Source organism: Mytilus californianus, unplaced genomic scaffold, assembly GCF_021869535.1.
Source record: "Mytilus californianus isolate M0D057914Y unplaced genomic scaffold, xbMytCali1.0.p SCAF_8, whole genome shotgun sequence".
Lineage (NCBI taxonomy): Eukaryota > Metazoa > Mollusca > Bivalvia > Mytilida > Mytilidae > Mytilus > Mytilus californianus.
The window spans coordinates 86,758,930-86,775,683 of NW_026262734.1; the positions used below are offsets into that span (position 1 = coordinate 86,758,930).

General features: G+C 31.9%; 1 protein-coding gene across 4 annotated transcripts; it reads right to left on the reverse strand.

Moving 5' to 3' along the window:
- Positions 1-4,776: 4,776 nt before the first annotated feature.
- On the reverse strand, positions 4,777-15,959 carry LOC127710519 (uncharacterized). Of its 4 annotated transcripts, none has more exons than XR_007986215.1 (6): positions 14,783-15,959; positions 12,651-12,712; positions 11,970-12,040; positions 9,325-9,493; positions 5,973-6,068; positions 4,777-5,560 (listed from the first exon to the last, which is right to left on the reverse strand). XR_007986215.1 is itself a non-coding variant. In XM_052216446.1 (4 exons), exons 1-4 carry the CDS (start codon positions 14,846-14,848, stop codon positions 5,295-5,297), a joined length of 597 nt encoding a protein of 198 aa, XP_052072406.1. In that variant the 5' UTR covers positions 14,849-15,959; the 3' UTR covers positions 4,777-5,294. The 4 variants fall into 4 exon arrangements, 1 of the variants encoding a protein (XP_052072406.1); XR_007986216.1 differs by lacking the exon at positions 14,783-15,959 and adding an exon at positions 13,615-14,218; XR_007986214.1 differs by lacking the exon at positions 14,783-15,959 and having other exon boundaries at positions 12,651-12,967.
- Between the last annotated feature and the right edge of the window lie 795 nt (positions 15,960-16,754).

Sequence of the window (16,754 nt, forward strand, 5' to 3'; positions counted from 1 at the left end):
CATATACTTTCTTAAACAGCATCTTTATTTTCCACAACTGAATTTATGATGTCTGTGTTTTCCAGGAAATTCGAATGTATGTTATTAGTAAAATTACGAAACCAATGCCCTAAACTTGGATAAGTTATTATTTATCCCTACTACTGTATCTTTTGCCATTGACTACAAATAACCATAAAATTTGAGAGGTGAGACAAAGCAATATTTAATTTATTAACATAGCTGTCAGCAACTATGTCATTCGACTATGATGACTGATTCTGTGTGAGTCATATTGTATTTACCATTACTAATGCATGACGTCACTTTAGGGGTTGAAGTTATACTATCCCGAGTGATTCATTATAAGGTGTGATAACTTTATAAGGATAGGCACATGCAGGCATGACGTCAGGTTAGGGGTTGACTTTATTTTATCCGGTGTAACTCATTAGAGAATATGGTCACCTCATAAGAATAGATGTTACTAAGGTCTGAGTCAGACTTAATATGGACTTTCTATAACGTCACAAGTGGGCGGGTATGCTATATTTTGGTCGCTCTTGGCCTCCTTGAGTTTAAAGACTTGTTAAAACTACTAATGTATGCTTAAGAAATTGTTTTGATTATTTTTGTTTTGCAAAGTATGGCACAAAAAGAAAACGATCTAAGACACTAACAGACATTCCAATATATTCTGAAAATTGATGGACCTTTCAACTGTTTTCTTAAAAAAATCAAATTATTGATGAAAAATAGTCTTTTGCTCTTTATAGCTTAAGCAAATTATTTACCTTGGATGTAATCCTATTAGAAGTGTGAAATTTCTTGTTCAGATAGAGTAGTGATTTTAAAATATCTGTGAATTTGAGATACAAGTTTAAGTCATTATTACCTCAACTATGAAATGTGTTTTATTGATTGATTGATGTTTGCTTAACGTCCAGTGGTAAATGTTTCATGCATGTTGAGGATTACAAGTGTATTAAATAGACGCAAAGTTTGATAGTAAAAAGGTTAACATTTTACCTTTGCTGTGTCATTTGGTGTCTGGTAGTGAGTTGTCTCGTTGGCAGTTATACCGCATCTTCATGTTTTTATATTTATTGCATTATCTGTCTGTCCACCTGTCTTTGTCCAACAAATATTTTCATAACCCTTTTTCCAGAAACCATGAAAAGAATGAGTTAATATTTGGTGATCTGCTTGATAGTGAGGAATTGTAATCATGGTAATGTGTGAGCACTTTTCGTATCTGTCATATACCTGTTTCCTGTTTGCTGATTTTTCAGTATATTGAATGAGCTAAATTTTTTTCCAAAAAATCTATCTCTTATTCTACTGAACAGAATGAGTTATTATTTTCTCAGCTGCTAACCCATGATGAGTTGTATGCGCAATTGTGGATGTGTCAGAATCAGTTTATACTTCATCTTTTTGAATGTTTCGAATTTTGAATTGGGATATGGGAAACAACTGAATTATTCTTTTGTGTATACCCTGTGTATTTTTTGAACTAATTATTTGCAATATTGTAAAAGCTGAAAACTCAATTCAAAGTACAAAAATTGTATTTGAATATAATTTAGATCTATACAAACATGTTATAGAAACATTTTGAAAATAGTTTGCAGGAACTTGAAAGAAAATATCCCAAAATCATTTGTATAACATTATCATTATGTTTTTCCAACATTTTGAAAATATTTCGAGAAAATATTCATGAAATAATTATCAAAATGTTTTATACGCCATTGATTTTCACAATATCATGCTATTATTTTGACAATATTTTAACATTATTATGCTAATATTTTGGGAAATATATTTGAAAATATTTTTGCGATAATTGTTCCGCCATACAATTTTATATTTTTCATATATTTTATTGCGATATTTTAATGACATTTGACATAAAATTTTATAACATTTCAAGAATATTTTTGTGTTTGCTGGGCTGTAAAGAAACGAAAATAGCAACATCTTTCAAAACAGTAGTAATAACCCCGTTGAAAGTAAAAAAATGTATACAGACGCCTAACAGTCACATCATTCCAATACAAAGATAAAAATGATTCAGACGGCGCGATGTTAGATGCCTGGACAATGCTATCGTCTCCTGGTATTAATGCATCACCTGCTACGCAAATACACACTCAGATGTCACTATCTGGAGTACGACAAAATTAGTAAATTTACATAACAAACGACTGTTTTTGGTATCTTAAGATCTAGGACCACAATATCATGACGCTAGTGATGGTGACCGTAAAACCTTTTTCAGTGTCGGTTGCGTGTTTACCTCATAACTCTGTTGGGGCGATTTTGTGTCGAGACCACACCCCTGGTAATAAGATCCGTATAACGTGAACATGCAAGGTCGTATATAAATACGACAAACTGGCTTTGATTCAGCTGATTGATGACTTTCATTACGTAGTAAAGACTGATATTATCCCAAATATTTACTGAAAAAAAGTTAATCGAACACCAGACACTATTGCCCAATGATACACCTAAAAAGACTGAATATGATCAGTATGTCGTATACCATTTTAGACGTACAGCCTTTGTGTGTTGGTAAGTCAATAGTGTGATCTGTATGATTTGTTAAGAGCAATTCTCTGTAACCACCAAAGAAATTCTAATAGGGTCTGGCACACATGGTCTCAGATTTTGATGAAACTTTTATATAATAGCCAGTACCATACCTAAAGGCAATAACAGGCAACAAATTGTTCTGGAATATTCCGGTTGCCATAGAAACCACATAAGTTGATTTTAGCAATAAAAGGTCATATTTTAACTCTTGAAAAAGTGAAAAAACGACATTTTGCACTGTTGTGTACTTGATTTATGTGTAACATATCCTTTTTTTCTGAATAATATAATATAACTGACCTTTAAACTGTTTGAAATTCACATATGTTTTACTTTTACCATTATCAGTTATTTTGCTACCAGCTAGTAAAGATATGCTAAAATGGCAAATTTGGATTTCCTTGAAAAATGCGTAAATACAGGGTATTCAAGTGAATTTTTTTCTTGAATGCAGCGTCTCCTAGTAAAATGTTAGGTATATTTAGAAAGAACCAATATAGGTCTTCCAGAATATAAAATAAAATCAATGGGCAAATAATTGCAAAAAATATTTTTAATGAATGAAAAACACAAGATTTTCAAATTCTGTAAATTGTATTTTTCTACAAGTCAATAATGATCCAAGTAATTTCCATATTTAAACAATACAAAGATGGCATTAAATTTCTTACAATTTAACAAAATTGATCAGTTAAATTTTTCAGTCCAGAAAAATAGTTTTGTTTAATGAAATTTAATAAAAATGGTTGCTATGGTAACCGAATTTTGAAAATTTTACAATTTTTTTTTCTTTCTAAAATTAAGTATGTATCTTTACATTTTAAAAAATTTAATTTTGTAATTGAATACAGAGGGAAGAAAGAACTGATTGTGCATATTAGTTTTTAACTGATACAGATCAACAAAGTTTGCTATTTATAAAGCAATGTGGGTAAAATGCTGGTCCGACTTAAATATTTAAAATAAAGTAAAACACCTTCTAAGTACATGAAAATTTCATTATATTAAACTCATATTGGTGCAATCATGTGTAGGTAGTTTAGGAGATAACTGTATTGTATTTTAACCTTTTCGGACATCAGGCCTCTACAATAACTTTTTTTTCAACTTGTCCAGTAGGACAAGTACATACCAAAACTTACTTGTCCGAATGAAATTGTTACTTGTCCAAAAAAATCTTAATAATAACCTTTTTTGCATTTTAAGTTGATTCAAGGAACAAAATGATTTAAAACAATAGAACAGAATTTGATTTATATCTTTTGAAATACTATTCAAAAATATGAGTCGAATACAACTGAATCTAGTCATGTCACAGAACTTAGGTTCTACATGTAGTTCGTCAATGCCAAAGTCTCATCAGATTCTGCACATGAGGCACCGTCTGATAGGGCTGTCAATGTACACTCATTGGATTTGTATCCTGGTTTTTTAAAGTTGAAAAAAGTTTATTCAAATGCAATCAATAAAAAAAGATGAGGTATGATTGCCAATGAGACAACTCTCTGCAAGAGACCAAATGACACAGAAATTAACAACTATAGGTCACCGTATTGCAAGTATTGTTTTTTTTTCTACATATGATCAAATATGATTTTGTGAATTTAATCGTAAATAATTTTTCATTTTTATCTAAAAAATATTTTTGTTAAAAAAATTACCGGTATGTTATTTATTATAAAAAAAAACAGAATAAGGTAGGAAAACGAGGTACTGATTTGTCTTGGTCCCGAAATGTCTCCTGCGTTGCCAAACTGTCTATTAATCATGTCTATTAAATATGTCTCCTATGGTGCCAAACTGTCTATTAAACATGTTAAACTTGGAGCCGAATCGTTTCTGAGCTTGTGACAAACTGTCTTGTAAAGTTACCTTATCTCCAAAGCGCATCGCTGATTCGGATCAGTAAGACTGGTTTCCGAGAATAGTAGGCATTTTACCTGTTAAAAAGTACCTGACAAAGAACCAGTTTTAAATTATCGACTGCAAGTAAACATGTCTTGTTTTCATCATCTTTTCTTGTTTTTTGTTTATAATTACTTTGTTCATCAAAGTTGGATTAAATTTATTTTCTGCAGAATAATTTTACTTGTCCCGTCGGACAAGCTTGATATAGTTTTTACTTGTCCGACCCTTTTTCCCTCTGGTACCGGACAATCAGACAAGCGTTATTGTCGAGCCCAGGACATGAAACGTAGATATTACTGTCGCAAATTGAGTTTACCTAGCGACCTGTAGCAGAGCTAGGTAATGAATAATTGCAACAGTAAAATCTAGATTTACGTCCACAAACCTTAAAATAAAATACAGTTATATCCATTCTAATGCAATAGTCAATAAAGATATTGTTTCTGTTTTTTTATTTGGACATATAGTTGCTTAAAATAAAAATTCCACAAAATGTTGTTGACTTCTTTGGCACATAAACTTCATAGCAACATCGGGACGTCATATGAATACTTCAAGTGTAAAACTGTAACATAGTATGTTTTGGGGCTTTGTTTACGCTTCAAATTTGGATATAAGCTATTAAAAAGTAGTTTAAGATAGGCGTTTTTTTTTTCTATTTCGCCTATTTATTGGGAAAATATAATGTCGTTGAATCCAATATGGCTGCTTCTTGCATCCTTTCAAGATAAATAAAATAAATCCGTCATGAATTCTTTCTGTTTGATGCTAAAGAAAATCTTTTTCTTTTTCACTTTCAATGCCCATCACATTTCTTTGGCACTCAAGTCTGTAGTACATGCATTTTCTAGTAAGACTGCTTGCATATCAGGACAATGATGTACATTATTTGACAGCTTTTGGGCATATAGAACTTTTGCCTGATCTTTTAATGGGCCTTTCTCTAGCTTATATTCACAGCTGACATGAAGGAGGTGTTGATCAAGACTAATCTGGTTCTTGAACTCTTGAATGCAGCCATCCATAGAACAAATGAATGTCTGCTTCTGTTGTTTTGAAGCCTGTTCTGTTCCTAAAAAGAGGATAAATAAAATAAAAATTGTTTCCCAAAAAAATAGAAAAATTCAAATTTACTACATTAACCAAGTTCAGTTCCAATTGGCCCAGTTGTATCAGAAGATTTTTGAAAAAGTTTATGCCAGACGGACTCAAAATGGGCCAGGTGACATAAAAAGGACAACGATACAACATGTATAAATTTCTCTTTCAACAATGGGCAGCCTGATTATCTATAATAAGATTCTGTCGATACCCACAATCCTGTAACCCACAAGCAGGGAATTTAAATGATGCATAACAATGTTTATTGAGTTTTGTGTTGGTTTTCTCGGTTGTTGTGACAAAATATAATAATGATCATTGTCTTACAAGTGTGCTTAAGTTTTGTACATGACAGTTAGTAAATGAAATAATTATAAAATTACCTTCAGTAATGAGGTCATAAAAAGACATCTCTGTCCAGTCATTGAGTACTTTTAACTGCACAGAATTCTTTGTTGATTTTAAAGTCACAAGCTTTCCTGAAATGAAAATTGTAATTAAAGAACCTGTATTCATTTTATTGTTTGTTAAATTGATCAATATGGAAGTTTAAAAAAAATAACCAACTTCAATATCATAAACTCTATAGATTTTTTATGTCGTTATGATATAAAATTACGTGAATTTTTATAGCATCCATTCTAGTCTAGGAGTTTGTGGTCTTTTTATCAATAGGCTTAATGCAACCTTTTTATACGACTGCAAAAAAATTTTGTGGTCGTATATTGGTATGACGTTGGCGTCGTCGTCGTCGTCCGGCGTCGTCGTCCGGCGTCGTCGTCCGGCGTCGTCGTCCGAATACATATTGGTTTTCGCACTCTAACTTTAGTTTAAGTGAATGGATCTTTTTGAAATTTGACCATAAGGTTAAATACCACAAAAGGAAGGTTGGGATTGATTTTGGGGGTTATGGTACCAACAGTTAAGGAATTAGGGGCCAAAAAGGGGCCAAAAATGAGCATTTTCTAGTTTCCAGACAATAACTGTGGAACAGTGTATGGATCTCTCTGAAATTATACTACAAGTTTCCATACCACAAAGGGATGGTTAGGATTTGCTTTGGGGGGTTATGGCTCAAACCGTTTAGGAATTAGGGGCAAAAAAGGGGGAAAAACAAGGTTGTCCTGGTTAATGGACAAATACTTTAGTTCAAAACATAATTTAAAGCAGTGTAAGGGAGATAAATCAAATACATCATTGAAATTATCTCCCTTACACTGATTTTAAATTATGTATAAAGTAATGGTTAATGAACAATAAAGATAATCTAAAACAGTGTAAGGGAGGTAATCCAAATACAATGTTTTGGTTACTTCCCTTACACTGCTTTTAAATTATGTTTAAAGAAATGCATATTTATAAAGGAAGACCAGTAAAAATATCTGCAAATGTTTTCATCTTTTTTTTTTACAAAAAAATCCATATGAAAGATTTGACACTATATTTTTATTAATTCTATTATAAAATAGATTAAGTTAGCACTATGGTAAATTTAAATGGGTAATTATGGTTGCCAACTCCATTGGAAATTTGAATTGAGATTATGACCATATCTTGAGGGAAAGAATTTTTTTGGGGGAAAAAGGGGGGGGGGGGGGGATAAAAAGAAATTGTGGGGGGCCAATTTTTTCTCATTTCAGATTTCAGAAATTAAAAAGAATTATTCTTCAAATATTATTTTTTTTTCAAATTTCAAATATTGAAAAATTTCAAGAAGTAATCTTTAATTACACAGTATGGCGCATTAGATTTGTAAAATCTTTGATCACATTTATTTATTTGTTATGCCGAATCTAACAGTGTATTTAGATTTTTAATTTTGGGTCCAGTTTTCAAATTGGTCTACATTAATGTCCAAAGGGTCCAAAATTAAACTTTGTTCGATTTTAGCAAAAATTGAATATATGAGGTTCTTTGATATGCTGAATCTAAACATGTATTTAGATTTTTGATTTTTGGCCCAGTTTTCAAGTTGGTCCAAATTGGGGTCCAAAATTAAACTTTGTTTGATTTCAACAAAAATTGAATATATGGGGTTCTTTGATATGCTGAATCTAACCATGTATTTAGATTTTTTATTTGTGGACCCCGTTATCTAATTGGTTCATATTGAGGTCAAAAGGGTCCAAAATTAAACTTTGTTTGATTTCATCTAAAATTGAATTATTGGGGTTCTTTGATATTCCAAATCTAACCGTGTATTTAGGTTTTTAATTTTGGGTCCTGTTTTTTTAAATTGGTCTACATTGAGGTCCAAAGGGTCCAAATTAAACTTAGTTTGATTTTAACAAAAATTGAATTCTTGGGGTTCTTTGATTTGCTGAATCTAAACATGTGTTTAGATTTTTGATTATGGGCACAGTTTTCAAGTTGGTCCAAGATAGGGTCCAGTATTTAAACTTTGTTTGATTTCAACAAAAATTGAATATATGGGGTTCTTTGATATGCTGAATCTAAACATGTATTTAGATTTTTGATTATGGGCCCAGTTTTCAAGTTGGTCCAAATTGGGGTCCAAAATTAAACTTTGTTTGATTTCAACAAAAATTGAATATATGAGGTTCTTTGATATGCTGAATCTAACCATGTATTTAGATTTTTTATTTGTAGGCCCCGCTATCAAATTGGTTCATATTGAGGTCAAAAGGGTCCAAAATTAAACTTTGTTTGATTTCATCGAAAATTGAATTATTGGGGTTCTTTGATATGCCAAATCTAACCGTGTTTTTAGATTTTTAATTTGGGTCCCGTTTTTTAAATTGGTCTTCATTGAGGTCCAAAGGGTCCAAAATTAAACTTAGTTTGATTTTAACAAAAATTGAATTCTTGGGGTTCTTTGATATGCTGAATCTAAACATGTGTTTAGATTTTTGATTATGGGCCCAGTTTTCAAGTTGGTCCAAGTTGGGGTCCAAAATTATACTTTTTTTGATTTCAACAAAAATTGAATATATGGGGTTCTTTGATATGCTGAATCTAACCATGAATTTAGATTTTTTATTTGTGGGCCCCGCTATCAAATTGGTTCATATTGAGGTCAAAAGGGTCCAAAATTAAACTTTGTTTGATTTCATCAAAAATTGAATTATTGGGGTTCTTTGATATTCCAAATCTAACCGTGTATTTAGATTTTTAATTTTAAGTCCCGTTTTTTAAATTGGTCTACATTAAGGTCCAAAGGGTCCAAAATTAAACTTAGTTTGATTTTAACAAAAATTGAATATATGGGGTTCTTTGATATGCTGAATCTAACCATGTATTTTGATTTTGGACATTGGACCATAATAGGTAAATTAAAAAAATTCAAGTTCTTAGACCACATTCTTTCTGTGTCAGAAACCTATGCTGTGTCAAATATTTAATCACAATCCAAATTCAGAGCTGTATCAAGCTTGAATGTTGTGTCCATACTTGCCCCAACTGTTCAGGGTTCGACCTCTGCGGTCGTATCAAGCTGCGCCCCAGCGAAGCATTTTATTATTAAGATGATTTAATTTTTTATGTTTTAAGATGAAGTGCTGAGCTTATTGAATTTAGTATTGGTATTGCTTTTAATTGTCTTTATATACTTTTAACCTCTGAACCAGGATTTCGGAGGAGGGTTGAGTACTTAAAGACTTCTTTTACCCACCTGTGTACAAGCCAGACCCTGTATTTTCAGTGGTTGTGTTATGTTTAAAACTATATGGTATTTGTAATCTGTTTTTTTCTTTATGTTGAATATAAAAGTAATACCTTCATCAATATTGTATGTCTGCCACATCCTCAAATGACTGCTCTCAAATCTAAAGTTGTAAAAACTTGTAATATTGGTTATTGTTTCCTTTTTCTTGGTTAAATCTAAATCAAGAATTGTGTCAACAACCTTCACCCTGTAACGCTTCCCTGGTACTTTATCAAGTGCCTACAAAAGATTGGATACTAAATGAATTCTGATAGACACAATATAAAACAAGATGTGCTGTGAGTCATTGCTCACTAGTGATATCCCTGCTTTTTGATAGGTAGCCATCAAACTTTCACATTGATTTGTGATAGCCTTTTTGATTTATTTTGTGAAAACTGTTTGTGACGGACAGACGGAAAGCTGATTACTATAGGGCTCCTATGTCTGAATAAAAAGATAAGATATCAAATAAAGTTAATGAAATATCTTATATCTAATGTATGAGATATCTAAAAAAATAAATAAGATATCTTATAAACTAAACAAGAGGAGGCTCTGGGGTCCCCCACTGGTGCTAAAATATAATATTTCCATAAAGCACTTGTGACCTTGACCTTTGAATGACTAGAAAAATCAAAATCAATAGGGATCTTCCTTACCTAATAACATTCAACTGTGTAAGTTTGAAGAAATAATATGAAGGTGTTCAAAAGTAACAGTCCAGAAACCGATTTTGGACGGACAAACGCACGGACACCGGTATTTCTATGTCCCCTCCGGTGGGGGACAATAAGAGATCTTATAAAATTGTTTTATAAGATATCTTATAAATTATATCAGATGTCCTATAACATTCATTCTAATGCAACATTCGTTGTAACGTATGTACGTCAAATTTCATTGGATAAAGTCTTAATTTTCAGGGTATATATCAATCTGAAGATTTGGAGCCATCAATCTATGATTTGATGGTCGCAAATATCCGTTTACTGGCTCTGCTAACGTGTCGCTAGTAAACTCAATTTGCGACCATCAAATCCATGATTGATGGCTCCAAATCTGCAAATTCAATACAGTTAGCTCCTAACTGGATATCTTGAAAATCTTATATCTTTTAAAGTTTATGAGATATCTTTATAAACTTCTTTATGAGATCTCTCATGAAAGATATAAAATATATTATCATATACTTAGACTTAATAACATATGATTTTTACCATATGATAATAGCATTACATTTACGTATATTCCATATATTTTTCGAATTGGTGCTCAGCGGTCTGATATGAAAAGTTTATCACATGCTTCGACTTTTATCACATGCCTTTCCGTAACCTTATCTCATGGCATTCCGGTAATACTCGGCAAATTCTGGAAAATACACCTCAATGGTACATTTTCAGTGAAAAACATTACAAAGTAGGGTACAAAACAATTATTTGGATACTGGAAAGTATATTGTGTAAAATGGAAAAAAACAAACAATAAACAAATGACAAAATAAATGCATTTTTAACATAATTAAGAAAGTTACTTTAAAAATGTTGACTTTTCCAAACAGTGTTTATTATGTATATTGTTGAATTATTTTTTTATTGTCCGTATTAAAATACGTTTTTTTTTCTTCATTGTTGAGGCATATGATAGAAAGATTTCATATCGATTGTACAACATTTGGGGTCTGACATCCGTGATTATCTTACCTCCTATACATTTCTAGGAAAATGATTGGTTAAAAGCGTCCGCGTGGAGACTGTGTATATTTCATATTAGGTTTGTAGGGAGGCGGGGCTTACTTCATACACGGTTAGTTGTGGAGTTACGTCCCTTTATATTCCATATAAGGTTAGAAGGTAGTCGGGGCTTATTTCATACACGGTTAGTAGTGGAGTTACGTCCCCTTTATATTCCATACAAGGTTAGAAAGGAGGCAGGGCTTATTTCATACACGGTTAGTAGTGGTGTTGCGTCCCTTTATAAAAACAAAACGGTATTGAGAAAACATCTTAAAGATTTCAACAGACGAAGAAATTGATGATTAAGATTGAAATGAATTCATAAAACACATTTAAACCTAACAAGTTGTTATTGTTGGCAGCTGTTTTTGTAGGATCAATGAGAGAAATTTCTTAATGCTCAAAGTATTGAAGACTTCAGTGCTCATTTTGATAGGTCACTAGTCTAAATTTCAGATGTTAAGATAGTCGGTAAGATATATTCGTTACATAGTGTGCTAGTGACGTAATACGGTATATATGGGGTCAGTAAATTCCATATGGGGATTCGAGCTTTGCTCTCACCCCATATGGAATTTACTGACCCCATATATACCGTATTAGGTCACTAGCACACTATGTAACTTATAATATTTCACTCTTTGAACTGCTATTTAAGAACCACGTAAAAAGATCAATATATTAATCTGTTATTTTTCTCCATTGTTGAAGCATATGATAAAAAGATTATAGCATGTCATTTTTCATATCACATGTATTATCAGCCCTCGGCCAATATCAGCCCTCAAGCAATGCGGCTCTTGGGCTGATATTAAACCTAGGGCTGATAATACATGCGATATGAAAAATGCCATGTAATAATCTGATATTATACAAGATATCTTAAATACTTTTACAAGATATCTTATAAAGTCAAGTTTATGAGACATCTTATAAAGTGTATGCAATGATACTATTTTATATACAGTTATACCTACCCTCTTTCTTTAAGGTGGTAGTATTTCAGCTTCTGCAATCTTGTTTTTGTATTTGTCTCAATAGTGTTCTCCTAAGTTAAAAGAAAAGAAAAACTTTTTAAGAATATTTTAAACAAGGTACTAATTGAAATTGGAACAATAATGAATTCTGGAATACACATGATAATATTGAAGCAAAAACCAACCTATCTTAGATGGTTTAGTAATATATGAATGGGTTAGGGTTCAGTTGAGGTATGTTTTATACACAAATGATTTAGAAATTTACCCTTAATTTACCCTCAATTATGCATGCATGAATGCATAGTTTAACCCCTATTGGCTCTAAGTGTACATGTAAATTAGATCAATTAAAACCTTGGTTTTTATTTTAATAGATTTTTTACTAATGCTTAATGATGAAACTAGTTTACCAAATAAAATGTGCAAAAGCTTAGTGAATATGAAGACCAAATTGGAACTTTAAAGTTTAATGTTATTTCTGAATTGAAAGATCTTCTTATTCTTGTCATAGTAAAACTGAGTACATATGCAGTTTGACATGTAGTTACAATATGGATCCCATACATATATATATATATATATATATATATACATGACATAACAATAACCTCACTATTGACTATTGAGTATACATGTGTACAGGGAATCATATTTATACATGTATATGAAAAGACATACCTCCTCAACATGCTCAATACTGTTATTTCCAAATAGTTTTTCTCTACACAGTCTACAAATTGCTGTAATATAAAAGAAAATAGATACACAATTGATCTCATTCTGTGTATCACTATCAAAACTATTTAGGTCAAACAAAAAAATGTGTGTTTACTGTCACTTGCTGAAAAAAAAGGGTAGGTAGGTAGGGATTTTTTTTTTTTTACATTGAGTCTATGGGAGCAACATTGTGACTTTAACAGTACTTAATCAAAAATAGTCAAAAAAAACTTTAGGGTAGGGGACAAAAATTAGGGTAAGTATGGGTACAGTAAACCCACATACTTTTTTGTTGGGTCATATACATGTACATGTATGTACATAAAAACATGAATTTTAAAACATACATGTATCTCAAGTAAACATGAATAAAAGAAGGCTGTCCTCGCCCTTATCGGAATATAAGCCTTCTGGCGCATACATGTAGTTGTGACAACATAAGGGCTATGTTGCGGCTTCATTGCACCAACATGTTGTGGCAATGATGCTGCATTAGCGTATTTCATATGCAAATAAGTTGTCTGGCACTGGTGCCAGAAAATGCTGTGGCTTCATTGCCGCAACATGTTGTGGCTTCAATGCAGATGTTGTTTTTTGTTTTGTATGCAAATTAGTTTTCTGGCACTATTGCGCCACTAATGCCTTTAAATTCTGGCTTCCTTCAATTATTGACTAAAAAGGTTAAGTAACGTCTGACCAGGCAAGTTTAGTGCTAAGTATACCCGAGAAAAAGTTTTAACTCCTTTATTTAACGTTATGATTTTTTTGTGTGCTCAGGGTTATTATTATAACTTTTTCTTTTAAAGAAAGTAAAGTTCTGTCCTCAGAAGTTATTCCTATATGTAATGTACTTAATTCTCCCACATTGAGGAAAAGGAAAGTTAAAATGTGTAACTCATGAACTGTCAACATGCATCATCTATACCTTCAATAACACCAACATAATTTCCATGATCCCAACAGGAGCCCCTTCACTTCAGTCAAAGGTGTTGTGTTTTGTCTGATAAGCAATCTAAATTCGTGATTATACTACATTTTTTTCCAAACAAATAGCACTTTCAAGCCGTCTTTAGAGGGTTACAAAGACATAATTGACCAAACTTCTTTCAGCATGCTCTGTAAAATTTTAGCGAGGGTTAAATTGAGAAAGGGAAGAGAAACCATGACTTATGTTTCAGAAGGTACCAATTCGCCCCATTAGATGATAGTTCGTCCCTGTTAATTAGGATTTTTTGAAAATGCTCTCCAGGTCTATCAGGAAGAAGACAATTTCCTTGATTTAATTAAATGAGAGATTGAACTTTTATATAATGCATTTAATTAATCATGTTAATCTAAGTTTACATACAAGTCTTCACAATAACAGAACACCCAATTCTTCACTAAAATCATAAGCTCAATCAACATATGGTCCACTTCTAACACACCACCATGACCACAGTAAAAAGCTCAAACACTGGTGACATCATCAATGACATTATCAATGTTCTGGCTCTATTCTGGCATCATTTTAGTAGATTAAGAATGAGAAAATTATGTGTGTGCTTTATGGCAACATTGTGGCCCTTTTTGTCATGAAAGGAAATAGCGCTGCACTGTAGCCAGAATGATGCTAGCGGCATCATTCAGCACTTATCTGGCATCAATTTTCTGGCAACCTGATCAGCAGCCGCAACATTGCAGCATTGTTGCTGCAACATTTTTTATTTCATAAGGACCGGTATGAAATGATGTGATTATCATGTACAAAACCTTACAAATCTGGTAAAGGAAAGGAAACGTGAAACAGCATTTATAATTTTTGTCTCTCAAAAACAAGATTCAAAGAACTTCACATAATTTTATGTTTTAAAGTTTAAAAAAGGGGTATTAAAGAAGTTCATATGGCTGTCACATGCTAAAAACAATAAGCTTAAGGTTCATAGCCAAATGGTAGATAATTAGTAACCCTAAGGTTTTTTTGTATGTTTTTTTTTGGGGGGGGGGGGGGGGGGGGGGTACCTGACAGCTGCATTTGATTTCTTTTTTATAAGAGGTTTATCACTGTATCTTTTTTAAAGAAAAATGGTATTAGGTAAATAGTATCTACTTACATGTTCCAATAGGAATGAAAATGCCTGTCTTTGTAACAATTCATTGAAACATCTCGGGTGTAACATGTCGATCCACTGCTTTTGTAGTATTATGATATTTCAAAATGACATTTACTGAAGGCACACCACTATTTTTCCTTCTATATCTCTTGTTAGTTGTTTCGATGATAATATTTCTATGAATATCACCGATCCTCAGTTGTGACGTACAATGTAATGTCAGATTTAAGTAAAAAAATTTCTGACAAAAATTTATACATGTCTGTTTTTCCAATGGAAGCATTTTCAAAAATACCTGTCGTCACTGCAGTTGTCACAATTGCCTACGAAATCTTTTATGCTACACATTTTATAACAATTGTTCGAAGATTATATAAATAAATACATTAAAAAAGTTAGTTACGGTAAGCAAAATAAACTATAAAATACACTGTCTTAGTACAGACATAGTTCCATTGTTCTGACAATATTTTCAAAATATGAGCAAATCACACCAACTTAACCATATATATAAGTGTAGGCTAACATCACTGTGAAAAATTTACCCATTTCCCATTATGCTTGAATATAAAACATGAAGAAATTCGCAAAATAACATCGTTGTCTGCATTTGTTTTACATTTTCCCTCCTGTTTTTAATGTGTTTCTCTACAAGAAAACTCCGTAAAGGGAGGTAATTTGATTAGGCAAATACAGGACAACTCAACTTTTCAGGGTCAATTAATTTCAACACAGTCAAGTTTGCCCACTGATTTTTTTTCTTTTCTTGTATAACCTTAATCCATTCTCTCTATTCATATAATCAACAATATAAGAAATGGCTGCATTTTTTTACAACACCTGATCAAAATAGGCTCTAAAACCCCCCTTTTATTGCACTTTTTACCCTATTTTAGCTATATAGATTTTTTTTAAGAAAGTTTACTGTTGAACACAATTTTTATTTGTTTTTTTTAAACTGAAAAAAGTTTTAAATGTCTGAATATCTATATTATTTTCTTTTTATTAGACATAATTGATCATAATTTGTAAACACTGCATTTTCCCTCTTTCTTGCCACTTTAAGTCCTGTTACCAAGGAAACGGTAAACATATTGGGCTAAGTGTAATAATATTTTTTGTTAAGCTCATGTGGCTCTATTGAACTAATAAAGTTTAAAACAAATATTTTTGAGTGCGTGCCGAAATATTTTGGTGATTACAGAGAATTGCTCTTAAAAGCTTAAAAGGAAGTTTGTATTTACTGGAATGATTAATTACCTTCATATTACTGCTCTTGAGTTCGTTCAAAAGAAAAATTTTAATTGACTTTATTAGTACTTCTATTTAGTTTCTGCAACTTTTTTTTTTAATTATAAGAGACATTTAAAAATGCTGTACTATACTGACGTCTTAGTGCACATGAAACTACAAATGTATATAAACATTGTATTTTATGGTGAAGATTTACACTATTTTTATATAGGAATTTTATTTGTTACGTATAGACTTATATATATATCTTAAAAATTAGACGATGGTCGAGTAAAATCTGCCTCGGGCACATAATAATTTCAAAACCGTGAGTCCGACAATCGAGTCCACAGCGGTTTCTTTTTTGGATCCAACAGGACATTTGATCAAATCTTGTTAATATAAGAAATAAGATGTGGTATGATTGGCAATAAACAGTATTTTGGAAGTTGTATTTACCAACTGCACGTTACGAAAGAGAATTGATGAAATTCTTAACAAATTTAAAGGATTCCGAAAGGAAATTTGTCTTCTTTTTTTTGCATTTTTGTCGTATCCAGGTGTACGGATTGGCTATTGGTGTTGTTGGCGTAAAATGCACCGGTTCGAAGTGTGATAATTTGATAAATTTCCCTTATAGAGTAAATAGGGCTTGCTAACGGATTCTGCGGTTGGTGAAATCGCTCTTGCATGGCTTAGAATTTTAAAATGTTTTACCGACTAGAGACATTTTGTAAAA

What these genes read in the sequence shown, in the direction of transcription:
- LOC127710519 (XM_052216446.1), bottom strand. Translation starts at nt 14,848, where the DNA reads ATGTTACACCCGAGATGTTTCAATGAATTGTTACAAAGACAGGCATTT. An exon ending in GACATACAATATTGATGAAG is followed by an intron (nt 6,069 to 9,324) that starts GTATTACTTTTA and finishes TTTTCATTTCAG; the next exon opens with GAAAGCTTGTGACTTTAAAA. An exon ending in TTATGACCTCATTACTGAAG is followed by an intron (nt 5,561 to 5,972) that starts GTAATTTTATAA and finishes TCCTCTTTTTAG; the next exon opens with GAACAGAACAGGCTTCAAAA.